Raw genomic sequence first — 13,115 nt, forward strand, 5'->3', positions numbered from 1 at the left:
GTTCCCGTAGATTCCCTGTAGGACATGCAAACACCCACTAGGTGGCAGAGGCTCATCTACTCTCTGATAGCGGCTGATGTCATGGCGGATGGAGGGCAGCGATCGAACAGACTGATGGCCGTTGACCTGAGCTGTGGCCCCTGCATCAAACATACAAGACCTGAATCAGTCACAGCTCGCCAACATCTCACATTTTCATGGGTATTAATGTACACTTCAATAAGACATTAGATACACTGCATGAAAAGCAGCCTGTTTCTCACCGCCTGACATTAAACGCTTCCCGTTTCAGATCAGGTACAAAATCATTTCCAGCAGCTACGTGACAGAATAATGAGACATCTTTGAAGATTTGTTTTGTTACTTTTGTCCGTTTCAGAAATTCTCTCTTTCATTATTCTGGCATTTAGGAAATCAAACTAAATTTGATAAATCCTCACAGACCTGAAACAGGAAACACTTAGTCTGGTTTATTGCCAGGAAGTGAAGAAATAAAGGCCCTGAGTTGTTTTATACAGGGTGTGTATTATATATATATATATATATATATATATATATATATATATATATATATATATATATATATATATATATATATATATGTTGTCTGCACCATCAACACCAAGTCAAATTCCTTGTTAGTGCAAACCTACTTGCTGATAAACTTGATTCTGATTGTGATTGTGTGTTTCAATCGTGGCCTTTCTGCATGGACTTTGCATGTTCTTCCCATCCAGATGTGGTTTCTCTCCGGGCGCTCCACATCCTCCCACATTGCAGAATGACTGCTGTTAGATTAATTGCTCTGTAAATTGCTCTGTGAGTGTCGCTGCGATGGGCTGGCGACTTGTCTAGGGCGAACCCCGCCTCACGCCCAATAACAAGGATAAGCAGGTATAGACGATGGATGGATGGAAATGATAAAATACATCTGTTTGAAGTACTGTGCGCTAACATCATCCAATAACCCCATCATCCTCGTTTCTCCAGTGCATGCATGGCCAGATGTGACATGTGGGTCTGCTCAGGGCATTGGTCCAGTGCTGCGGTAAAGGCAACGTACAGGTAATAGCAGTAGGGCTAAGTATGAGACGTCTGCCATCCTTCACGGTGCAGCGATTGGCCAACATTCAGCTGTAGCCGATTTAAAGTTCAATGTACCGGCTACAATATGTACAGCGCATTGTCTTTCCTTAGGTTTCTACAGTTTTTCACTTCTTTTCATTTTTCTTCTCCCTTTAAGTAATTGTTTCAGTTGATCACACACATTTTTATTAGATCAAGATAACCCGAGTAGGTACAAAAATCTGTTTCAAATGATTTTCTATTTTTTTAATAAAGGTGTTTTTTTTAAAACGATGAAAACCAACCTGGTCCCTTTGTGAAAAATATAAATGGCTCCAGGAACAGATGAGAAACAAAGTCACTGATATCTGTCAGTCTGGAAGAACTACAGCTAACTGCAGAGAGAACCGTTGTCACGCATGGAGGAAATACAGAACGGCGGAGAACCTTCCCAGTCCACCAACATGACTCTGCGAGTGCAGAACGGACTCATCCAGGAGGTCACTGGAGAACCCAGAACCAACATCTAAACTTCTGCCTCATTGTCTTAGTTAAGGTCAGAGATCATGACTGAATAACAGATCAGAGCTACTGCTCAGAAATAGCCTCCAATGGAGAGTGCTAAGATGGTCTGGGCTGCTTTGCTGTTTCAGGGTCAGGTAGACTTGCTATAGTTAACAGAACCATAAATTATGTTCTCTAACAGAACATCCTGAAGGAGAATGTCCGGCTTTTGCTTCACCATGGTTTTTAACCAGGGCACTGATCCAAAGGACATCACCAGGTCCACCCCTGAAGGAGCTCAAAGAAGGCCAATAGAAGATTCAGGAGTGGTCTAGTCAAAGTCCGGACTTAAATCCTATTGAGATGTTGTGAAAGCACTTTAAAAAGTTTGTTAATGTTCACATATCATCTACTCTGGCTGAATAGGGACTTTTGTGTAAAATAGAGGATGGATGACAAATAGCCAATGCCTGGTATCACGCTTGGTGGCAGCTGTGGTACAGGGTGACACAACCAACCTTTAGGTTTAAGGGGTTATAGCGTATTAAATTATATAAAAAAAAGATAGAAACTAAATAAATGTCCACCTCCAACTATTACTGAAGGCAACACAACTCTACCACGCCTCCAGCCCCTTATCCAGCCTGTCTGTGAGCGCAGTGAGGGAGCAGTTCTATGGACAGGACAAAAATACAGAGATACAACGGATTCTTTCTATATGAACAAATGAAGACTAGACTAGAAAAGCACGGGTCTAATGGTACTATAATGCTGGAGGAGGAAGAGCATCACACGGATGAGGTGGAAGGAAATGAAAGAAATGGAGACATCTCAGGTTCCCCACATGGGACAGAAATTACTACAGCACACTGCGGCACAACTTTCCCAGATTTTATGCTTTATTTCACTAAATTAAACGGTCATTGTATAAACATACACAACTTAATGAGGAATTAACCTAAAATTAAATAGCTAAATTGAACCTGCCAGACATCTAAATTGTAGCATTAATGCTTTTTTAAAACTTGTTTTCTTAACATCCACTCAGTGACACACAGTCGTGTGGTGGTACATAACCAGACACCAGCAGACGTTCTGAAGGTGTTTTTCTAAAACCCGCTGAGAAGATGCTCTGTAAAGACAAAGGTGTTGTCCAGGACTACGGTGCCCCTGGAGTGATGAGCAGGACACATTAGGGTGTCCCAGTGGACATCGTGGACATCAGCAGCACATAAGTCTGAGTTACTTAGAGGAGTCACTGATTTCTGGGCCCACCCTGCCCCCTCAGTGTAACACTGCTCTGACTCCATGTGCTATATGTGATTAGATCCTCAGTGCTCTGCTAATCAGAGGGAGCAGCGTCACCTGCGTTGATCGTAATTAGCTGCATGAGTTTCACCTGTGACTCTGCCTATATACCTGCCTCTCACACCCAGTCTCCGCCAGACTCTTGAAAGTCATCGTGTGAGTAAACCGTCCAGCGCTCCCTGAAGGCATCACGGCCCGTTACGCTGAAATGTGCTGACGAGAAGTTTCCCAGGTGGAGTTGTAGCTTGTTATGCTAATTTTCCCCATTCAACCTCCCAGGCAGGTCCCATTATTCAGCTGGTTGTGGACGCAGCTGTATAACTGAATAAGTTGCCTTACCAGATTAAATGTTTCTAGTGTTGGATTGTGTGAAATAAAATTCTAAATCAATGCGCAGAGTCCAGTGCAATTTATAGTCTGAAGTAACTTATATATGTTATTTCCTGTTTATAAAGCATTTTTGACTGATGACACTTATATTCAGGGATAACATGTAAATCACTTGTTTGATTTGCACCTTAAGGAAGTTCACAACCTATCCAGCAGCTAACGATCCCTCCCACAAACTGCAATCTGCTAGAACACTAGATCCAGTGTCCACAGAGACCAGGACTGAGAAGGAGCTGAAGACAGAACACTTTCACGTTTTAATGGACATTTGTCCAGTTTAAACATTCTTACTTTGTAGAAAATAAATGAAAGACAGAGGGGGGAGGACTAACCCAACATCCTTCAACATCATATAAAAACTGGAATGGCTGGATGTTCCAATTAAACTGGGTTTAGAATAGATAACTTCAAGTGTCTGCGATCACCTTCCTGAAGGCTTTTACGTTAACAGCAGTGAACATTTGCACACAGTAAAAACTTCTAATCTGTGCCAGCAAACCAACCAATTTAAATGAACTCTACCAATTCTGCAAAGAAGACGGATTAACTGCCAGCCTACGATCACACAATACCCTTGATGATCCCAACCTAAAGTGGCTGAGGGGGACCAACGTGAAGCCCAACTAAGCATGCTGATGTTATCCACAGAGCAATAACTGAGAAGAGGGTTAAGGACCCTGAAGGTTAGTTCAAGAACCTCACCAAGCTCTCCATCACCAAGCAACGTCCTGCTGTCAGTCAGTGGAGCCCCGGCCTCCTCCTGGCGCAGTGCACGGGCTGCAGACACCTGCAGGGACTGCCTCCTCCACACCTCTGCTCCTTTGGGCCGCCCTTCCTCGTCCCCGCCTTCAGCCCTGGAGCCTTACGGAGACAGAGACAACAGCTATGTGAGGGACTGACTGCATAGGTGCTGCTATGTTCCTCTCTACTCGCTCAGGTAATCTGCAGCAACATTTGCTCCTTCCTTCCTGCTTCATCGTCATGTTTATTCATCCAGTAGCTCACAGCATTCTTTACACAGGGTTGAATTCCACTTTAGGGAAACCAGGCTGCTTTAAATCATTTGCCTGATGAATCCTAGTTTGCTCTTGTTACCAATAAAGCTTCATCATCCACCAGAGTTAGTGATGTAGTTCCCCATGGCTGAGTGCTTGGGCCGGTCATCTCCCTACCCTGGGATGATCCCATTATCCTGGGATGATCCGGGACCATGACGAGTCTGCATATACACAGGAGACGCATCTGCTGGTCCGCTGGTCAGAACCATCCACAGCTTTACCTGCTCAGGACTGTGGAGATGACGGTGGACTTCTGGAGAACACTCCCTCTGCTTACCATGCTCAGCAACACCGCCATGCTGGACGTTCCCAGCAGAGACTATACTGCCTGTGGCAACTGATGAAGTCCGACCTTCCACAACACCCGCTGGTCATCTTCCACACTGCCACCATTCAGTCTGTCTGGTGTTTGTTTAGACTTCTACCCTCTGGTCGGTGCTACAGGGCGCTGTTTTCTAAGACCATCCACCACAGACACAGTTTCTTCTCTGATTAACACGATGAACACCTTTAGAGTAGTCAGAACGACCGCTGTGGAACAAAATAAGTAGGCTGCACTTCCTCCTGTCTGTATGCTGTGAACCAAATTCTGTGACGGTGCACAAAGCCGATTCTGATTTCATATACAGGTGAAAGTGTATTTTAAACTGGAGGAGGGACTGCTGAACAGCTAATGACTGGCTGGGCTTCCTTAAACATCATTTAAATACATCACGTCTTAAAACTATCCAAGGCATGGGGTGTGTGTTGAAGGTGACCACTGCTGTTCCCACTGATGATGATGATGAAGACACCGTTTCCTTTTAAGTCGACTTACAGGCTGTCCACAGGTTGCAGCATCCTGTGAAACCACCTACCAGCTTCAGAACTGCCCGCTCCTCCCACGGCGCTGCTGCTGCTGCTGCAGCTCGGAGCGCATGCACCAACCGGCCCGTTTGCCTCGCTGCTCGATGACTCCGCCCCTTCCTCCTCCGCTTTTGGAGCAAGTTCTTTTCTTGTTTCGACCTCCTGGTGGCAGAGAAGGAGATGACGCAGCAGAACTGTTTAGACGCCCCTGTAAGATGCGAGCTGTTGACTGTGGAGTCAAAAGAAGCCACTCTGCTTACTTGAATAGGTGAAAGAGGACCAAGCGAGGGGCTACAGGTCCCCATCCTGCTGCTCTGCTCCTGACAGGAACATTCAGGGACTGAATCCCCCTGTGGGTCGGCTGCAGCAGCCTCACCGGCAGGCTTTTGGGATGAGGTTCCTCCAGCTGTGGAGGGTTCTCCAGTCACCGCCCCAGTAGCCCCTTCAACCCCAGCTACAGATGCTCCACTTGGAGCAGAGTCTTCATTTTCCCCTCCATCAGCTGCTCCTTCATTTCCTGCCTCTGGAGGCCCACCCTGAGGCTGAGCAGCAGCGGAGGCACCTTCTCCTGCGCCAGCGTCTTCCTTTAATCCCTCGCTCTGCAGTGCAGCTGGCCTGCTCACAGAGTCCGAGCTAGGCTCTGTCCTGGTCTCCTGCGACGGCTCCCTGTGCTGCCCCCCCGGGTCCTCGTCCTCATCCGAGTCAATGTGCAGCATGGCGTTGAGCCGCGTGTCAGTGGGAAAGCTGGAGCGCAGCTTCGGCAGGGGCCCCACCGAAGGTCGGTCCCCGGGACCTGTGGGGCCCTCGAGGGCATCAAGGTAGTCGTTGAGGGACACCTGTCGATGGGCGTGGAGCCCCGGAGCCGCAGGGGGCGGGTCGCCCCCACCCGCGTGTCCAGGCTCCTGCCACACGCTGTCGTCGCCGTAGCAACAAACGCCGTTCACCAACAAGGGGCCGTCGTCAGAACCCGTGGGGGAGGGTCCAGCTGTGACGCGGGACGATGAGGAGGCCTGAGGGAGGTCTTCATCATCAGACGGGCTGCCGGGGTCTCCTCCGCTGCCCAGGATGGTCCCAACAGCATCTGGGGAGGCTTCTGAGGAGCAGAGGAGGGGGGGGGGGTAGTGTGGGCTGGGTTTCATCATTTTAAAACACAGTTCACCACAATGGAAACTTTTCATTGCGACGGGCTTCAACGCTGCCTGACAGCCACCTCTGACGTGCGGACAGACAAACACACCTTCGTGTCCGGAGGAAGTGATGTCCACGCTGAACTGAAGCTGGCCACTGACGTGGTCCGTGGGGAGGCGGCGACACAGGCTGTGGCTCACCTGATGATCCCTATCGGTACACACACACACACACACACAACTTTATACTGAGCTGGAATAAAATCTTAGTCACAGAAGATGTCAGAGCCTGAAGCTGCTGACTGAAACCTTGTTTGGTTCTGCGTGAGCATCAAATAAGTTCCTTAAAGGTAACGGTGCTTCTGTGCTAATTCAGTTCCTGTCTGCAGGCCTCGATTAAACTGCTTTCAGCCGTTGGTATCTTATCTAGTTGTGTCGTTAGAACCTTCTCTTAAACAGCAGGGTATTTAAAGGTTTGATAATGTTTTAGTGTATTTTTAAATGCAAACCTATTAATCAAATTTCATGGTTTCAGGAAGTGTCTTTTGTTCTGTCTTAATGCAGCTGTGGTTAAAGCAACACCCAGCGGATCCATCAAGACACCAGTCCGGTTCTGGATTCCAAAGAGAGGAACCATAAGCATCTAACACCTGTGGTGCATGAAAACAGCTGGCGTCGCCCCGGAGAGTCGACCTCTGGGCCACTGTGCTGGGATTCCCCCATCCAGTGAGCAAGGCACCGGGTCGTTCAGAACGGCACATCCAGGGGCCCGATTCACTCCGAGTTGATGCAAAAAGACCCAGGCCAAAAACAAGGCGTGCCTTATCAGTTTATTGAGGACTGCTTTCTTTTGTTGTCTGAACCTGCTGGACCCGAAAGACCTTCCTCCTTTTAAATTCTGACTTTTGTATCTTTTCAAAGCCTTTCGGGAGTTTAGAAGCCTAAATTATGCAGAGGATGACTCAGATCAAATGTTAAAGTTGGACCTCCAACCAGCTAATAATCAATATTTCATTCATCAAGTTATGGCTGTATTATTACAGAGTTCTGCTAAACAAGTAAAGCACTAAAAAGACTCTAAACATCCAGCGGGAACAGGACTGATGAAGGAAGGCTTTCCTCCCTGGCAGTGAGCTCCACTGAGACTGAGAGACTTTTAAAAATGAAGAAGATAAAGAGAACTTTTACCGGAAAATGATGATATTTTTTGTGCAGAAAGAGCTGCGCATGGACTTAATTTATAAGTAGAGGTAAGACAGCAATAATTATTCATGTTTTGTTTTTGTGATGAAATGTGCGTAATGTGGGCTATAGTTTTAAAATGTGTTACAAATGCAGAAATCCATCATAACTCATAAACTGTTACCAATCAAATGACAAATAATTTAGTTTTATTTTTTTTTCATCAAAGAATCAATATTTTTCCATGTATCTTGGTGAATTGATTTGGCTCAATCAGTCTCCTTCAGCACTTTGCAGTGAGTCTACTCTGTAGAGTGTATATATTTGACTCTGATGACGTCAGTGCCTCACCAGCTATGAACCCTACCCAGACACTCAGTCTCAGTCACTATCCACTTTCTTCCTGGGTCTGCTCTGGAGGACAGGGCCCACGCTGGCTTAGACAGGCCAGCCAGCCATGCCCTCCAAGCCACATGGGACTCGGACTCAGACGCCCACTCCTTCCTGGAACTCTCGAGGAGAGAGTCCGCCCTGCACCAGCCACCATGCGGGCCTCATGGGGCCCAAAAGACCCACAAGCTGAGTAAAAATGTTCCTCTCTGAAACTCAGTTCCTGCTGTTTTGTTGGGACAGCAATGAGGAGAAACTCGTCGTCTGCGGAGCGCAGGACTCGATTGAGTTCGGAGATTCACCGACCCAATCGAAGCTAAATTGCACTCTGACTTCTGCACAACCAGCCGCGAAGTAAAGAATGCAGCTTTGTTTGTTTTTGTCAGCTGTTGCAGGAAAGCGGACGTGACACGGTGGATCGGTGGCCTTCCCTCACCAGACAAGCTGAGAGCTCAGAAACTGTATGCAGGACATCGGGCAGGCTTATCGCGACGGTGTTGTGGCTGGCCTCATGTCTGCTGCTGCTAAGCAGCTAGCCCGCTGCCCAAAGAACCAACGTCTCCCCTGCTTTCCACTGCTCTTCCTTGGTTGGCCAAAGTGAACCGAACTCACACCGAGGCACCGACAGGTTTGGCAGAGGATGAGCAGGGAGAGTTACATGATCTGTTTGGAAAGCTTGTGTAATGCCTACATTGTGTATTTAAACACAGGGAGCTAACCAACATAGCTTCCATTAGCATTTTGATACCATGTCATTTTTATGGTTATAACAAAGGTTATCTCCACAAGGGCTTCATACATTGATAGGATATTAATGTTTATGTTATCCGGCCCACTCGTTATGGCTAAAAATAAAGCTGAAGTCTTTAAAGATAGCGCTGAAGGTCTGCTAGCCAAACAGCTATTAGCTTCCGGTTCCCGGATAGGCACAAAAAAAAAGCTAATTTCAAGCATAAGGCTTGTTCGTTTCGCTCCGCCATCGCTCCATAGTGCTATGAGCGTTATTACCGCATTAGTATGGAATATTAATGTCGATTTAAAGCCATTTTGTTTAACTTTAGGATTAGCCGATTTTAGCGACCAATCGCTACAGTGACCCCTAGCCTGCTGGAGGTATAATTGCATTAATAAAATCGTCCCTAAAGTTAATGATTTTACTGAGCAAATCACTCTTTAAAATGTTATTTCCTCAAATAATGTCTTGTGTAACTCAGCATTTGCATTGAGAATGGATTGAAACACATACCAAATGTTGTTCTAAATTAGTTAAGCTAATTTAACTCCATTCCATGATCTTTAAGTCAGATCTGCAGTGAACAAGGATTCACTGAGTTATTCTGATCATGATCAACCACTTTTGTTTTGTCTTTTGTTCGGTTTTTGCATGTAAATAGTTCCTTAGCTTAGCTTCTTTTAATCTTAATTTTGCCTAGTAGTTTAGTTAAGCCTAGTAGAGAGGATTTGTAGATATAAATATAATGTTAATTCAGATAAACATCATTAATTAGTGATGTTCTCTGGATGATCATTTTATTTCTGTTATTAAATTCTTGAACTTGAAGAAGTTGCCACTCCTTTATTCTATATGTGTGCAGAGATTGCTGTTAAAAGATCGCTAGTGCTTGAATTCATCCCTTTCAACCATTGTCCTGATATCAGCTTAAGAGCTGATCATCACCAGACAATACTTAACAGACAGAGAGTAATTTATGAAACATTAAATAACTTTAAGCAGTGTATAATTGCACAACAACCTACAACAAATCACTTTCTGAATCGTTTTTCTCATTTAGACCAGATGAACAGGTTTATCACCAGCTTCCTCCTAATTTGTGTTGTACACATAAAACCTAAACCAATTTACAATTTGAAAGTCAAAGGTGCAAAGAGAAATGACTTCATAATTTCCATTTAAATGATTTGGCTGGTACTTCTTCCAACAACAGGGATAAATATCTGCAGACACATTATGTATTCCATGTGGACAACGCTCTTTAAACGTAGAAGTTCTGCAGGACTGTTTCACAGTCTGTGTGTGAGCTCACTCTACTGCTGGCCCCTCAAGGAGTCTCTGCACGGGGAGGATCAGCTGACCCAGAAAGCGCTTGATGATTGGTCGGCTCTTGGCAAACTTATCCTTCACTTCAATCTCCAACACATCAGTCATCAGAGCCACAAAGGTGTACTTCTACAGAAAACAGATACAAAACATGCATCCTATTAAATGACGAATATAAATACGAATATAAAGTATATTCTGAGATTAAAGTCCCTCTGATACTGTTTAAGTGTCTGTGTCTAACAGCAGACTTGCCCCATTCAACATGGTGGATGCTCTGACGCATCCCCAGTATAGGTAGAACCCGCCCAACGAGGCGTCTACGTATATAATGTTTATGGTCCAGGGCATAAAATCTGATTTTACAAAGGCCATCACCACTTTCATTCAGCAGAGGGCGCTCAAGGACATGTTATTGCTTTCCTTTAAGTGGCGTAACAGAAAAATCAGCTGATATTGAGATACTATGTAAAGCCTTCTACACCAAGGCCATGCAAGAATGGCTTCCAGTGACGGGAGGAGCATCAAGACTCACTTAGCACTTTTGAAAAACACCACCAGGTGGTATTGAGGTGTGTCAGAGCAGATGTGCGCTCACCTCCCCGTGCCACACAGGGTTGATGGTGTTGGCTATAATGGTGGAGCGCCTCTCTTGGCCGTGGTGAGTGAATTTGGGGAGGCCGCTCCTCTTCCCCGGCTGGATGGACATCTTCAGGTACGGGTCCGGGTTGAAAAAACATCCCCTTCTTCAACCCAGACGCCCGGATATCTTGAACAGGAACAATTATAAGCATCATTGTTGTCAACATCCACAACAGTTCGGTGGGGGTGCTCCTCTTACCCGACAGGGTGAAGCTGACGAGTTTTTCGGCAATGCTCCACTTCCTGACTGGTCCTCCACTTGCCCTTCACTCCTCACCTGATGTAGATGAAGCAGCAAACACGTGGTAAATAGAGATTTCAGTCACTGCTCACTTCACCTCCTCAAACAAAACTAAAATCATGGAGCGTTCCTTTAGCAATGGAGAAAAGAAATCAGAGCAATGGAACATTCCACCAGCCACTAGGCTTAGAGTTTCATCCCAGAGCTACGTCTCTATGCCATGAGCATTCACCAAGTGATAGAAAAACATAAACGTGATGCTCAATGCTTTTCTACATTTGTCTTCTGGGTGCGTGTTAATGAGATAAACGTCAGTGAGAGCTTTCAAATGTTGCATTTTTGCTAGAAGTGCCTTTGTTCACTCAAAAGTCACAAAAGACATATAGTGTAAATCACGGCAGTGGCTCTAATCAGAATCATGGAAATATGAACCCAGAGAAGTAAAGACATCTGACGGAACGAGAAGCCATGCCTCTGCAAACGACGCTTGCTAAGGTATTATCAGCTCAACAAAGACTCAGCAAACATTGGCAGCAGGTGATCCCTAACAGGCTGACCTCTGCATCATCACAAGAGTCTGGACTCTGTGTGACAACGAACAGAACAACCACAGCCAAGCGGGTTATGGGTGAGAAGGAAGTATTAAGTCACACACTTCCTGGTACTCCCGGGTTCTTCACCGTGATGCAAGGAGGTTGTTGCCCTTAACGCTCCACTTACGCCGTGATAACTATTTGAAACAGATCTTTGTCTCAGCTTGTAAAGAGAACCCAAACAAACTTCCTGCACATGAGAAAGAAATGAAACAATTCATCCGCTTAGCAGAAAAGCATCAAACCAAGCAGGTTCTCTGTGATTTCCCCTTAAACCTGACAGCTGGTGTTGCCCACCCTGCCATTAATGTTTATGAAAGCCGCCAACGAGTCTTCTGCATCACATGGGAGGAGCTGCCATCCAGGTGTGCATGTAGGATAGTTTTAAAGATGGATTTTGTATCAGTCGCATTTAGGTAAAGACTTTAACTAGGCCGTTTGCAAACCCTCTTTCTGAGACGTTGAAATGCTGTGATCAGTTTACACCAGATTTAAAGAGACACACACCTTCCACAAATCTTATCAGTACGCAGAATATTTTCCTGGCAGCATTGTGGATCATGAACTTCTTGGGCTTGGGGGGACATCTGACGATCTTTTTGGCTTTCGGACCCTCCTGTGATTGAAATTTTCTTTCAGATTGTTGAATGATGATCTTTGACTGAGACAAGGAAGCAAAGCTCTCGAGGTTCCTTTGTGACTTTTAATGAATGAGCCTTTAATGAGCTCTCATCATCATGAGTAAGTTAGGTTAATCCATGTTTTCTGTTTCTGGATAATGGTTCTCACTGTGTTTGTCTAGAGTGCTAAAGCCTTCAAAATGGACTTGTAAGCCTTTCCAGACACTGAAATATCTATGACTTTGTTACTTGTTGTTCAGGGCGTGATCTTTCAGACTTCTTGATGTTGTTAGATTCTATTTAAGTGGTTTCTTGTTTCTATGGGTCAGGCCTGGGCATGGCTCGTTAAATTGAATCAGAAATTTGATTAGTTACAGTTAATTCATGATTTGATGAGGGCGGCAAACACATTTCCAGATACATCTGAGACAGTTTAAAGCTTAGATGACAGAAGAGGATTCTGGCAAGCTAACCCCATGAAGTCATAGCAAGCGCTGAGAGATATGGTGCTAAGAAAAGAAGACGGTATCTGGTTTCCAGAGGCAACCGTTGCTGCTGCCAAAGATAATCTTTCATTCTGTCAATTCAGCAGACCAGCCTGGAAGTAATAGGAGGAGCAGCCGGGTCCACTCAGATGTCCAACCCCCAACCCACTGGTATAGATAACTTTTTCTAGGCCAGTTTTTAGCCTGCTGAGGTTAGCCAGCAGCAGATCCAAATCTCTGCGATTCCTTATTAATGGTAATCATGTTAAAAATCTGTCAAGTGTTCCAGTAGGTGTCAACAGGCCTTTGATCAAGACCTAACTTCAAAACACAATCATTCAGAACATTGAATGGGGGGGGGGGGGGGGTCCTGTTATGGTCCTGCTTTATGACAGCAGGAAATAATACAGCCACTGATGTGTTTTCACTACTGGGGGAGGGTCTTCAGCCAGTTATTTTACTCTATAGTGAGTCGACATATGTGTGACATTTCAATAATTCCCCTTGTACATTGATAAGGTGCCAGAGAAAGTGCCTGACTGGACAGTTTTCTTTCAGCAGTATGGAGGAAAGGTACCACAGGTTCCCTTCCCCACCTGTTGCTG

General features: G+C 45.4%; 1 protein-coding gene across 1 annotated transcript in view; it reads right to left on the bottom strand.

Annotated features, from left to right (window-relative positions):
- Positions 1-13,115, bottom strand: part of hecw2b (HECT, C2 and WW domain containing E3 ubiquitin protein ligase 2b) — a 57,480-nt gene that overhangs the window by 16,953 nt on the left and 27,412 nt on the right. The window contains 13 exon segments of the mRNA XM_036128536.1: positions 39-140; positions 3,970-4,128; positions 5,183-5,333; positions 5,432-6,264; positions 6,409-6,509; positions 9,916-10,058; positions 10,528-10,665; positions 10,667-10,698; positions 10,771-10,807; positions 10,810-10,848; positions 11,466-11,504; positions 11,506-11,544; positions 11,546-11,595. Coding sequence (XP_035984429.1) covers positions 39-140; positions 3,970-4,128; positions 5,183-5,333; positions 5,432-6,264; positions 6,409-6,509; positions 9,916-10,058; positions 10,528-10,665; positions 10,667-10,698; positions 10,771-10,807; positions 10,810-10,848; positions 11,466-11,504; positions 11,506-11,544; positions 11,546-11,595 — 1,863 coding nt within the window.

Source organism: Fundulus heteroclitus, chromosome 24, assembly GCF_011125445.2.
Source record: "Fundulus heteroclitus isolate FHET01 chromosome 24, MU-UCD_Fhet_4.1, whole genome shotgun sequence".
Taxonomy (NCBI): domain Eukaryota; kingdom Metazoa; phylum Chordata; class Actinopteri; order Cyprinodontiformes; family Fundulidae; genus Fundulus; species Fundulus heteroclitus.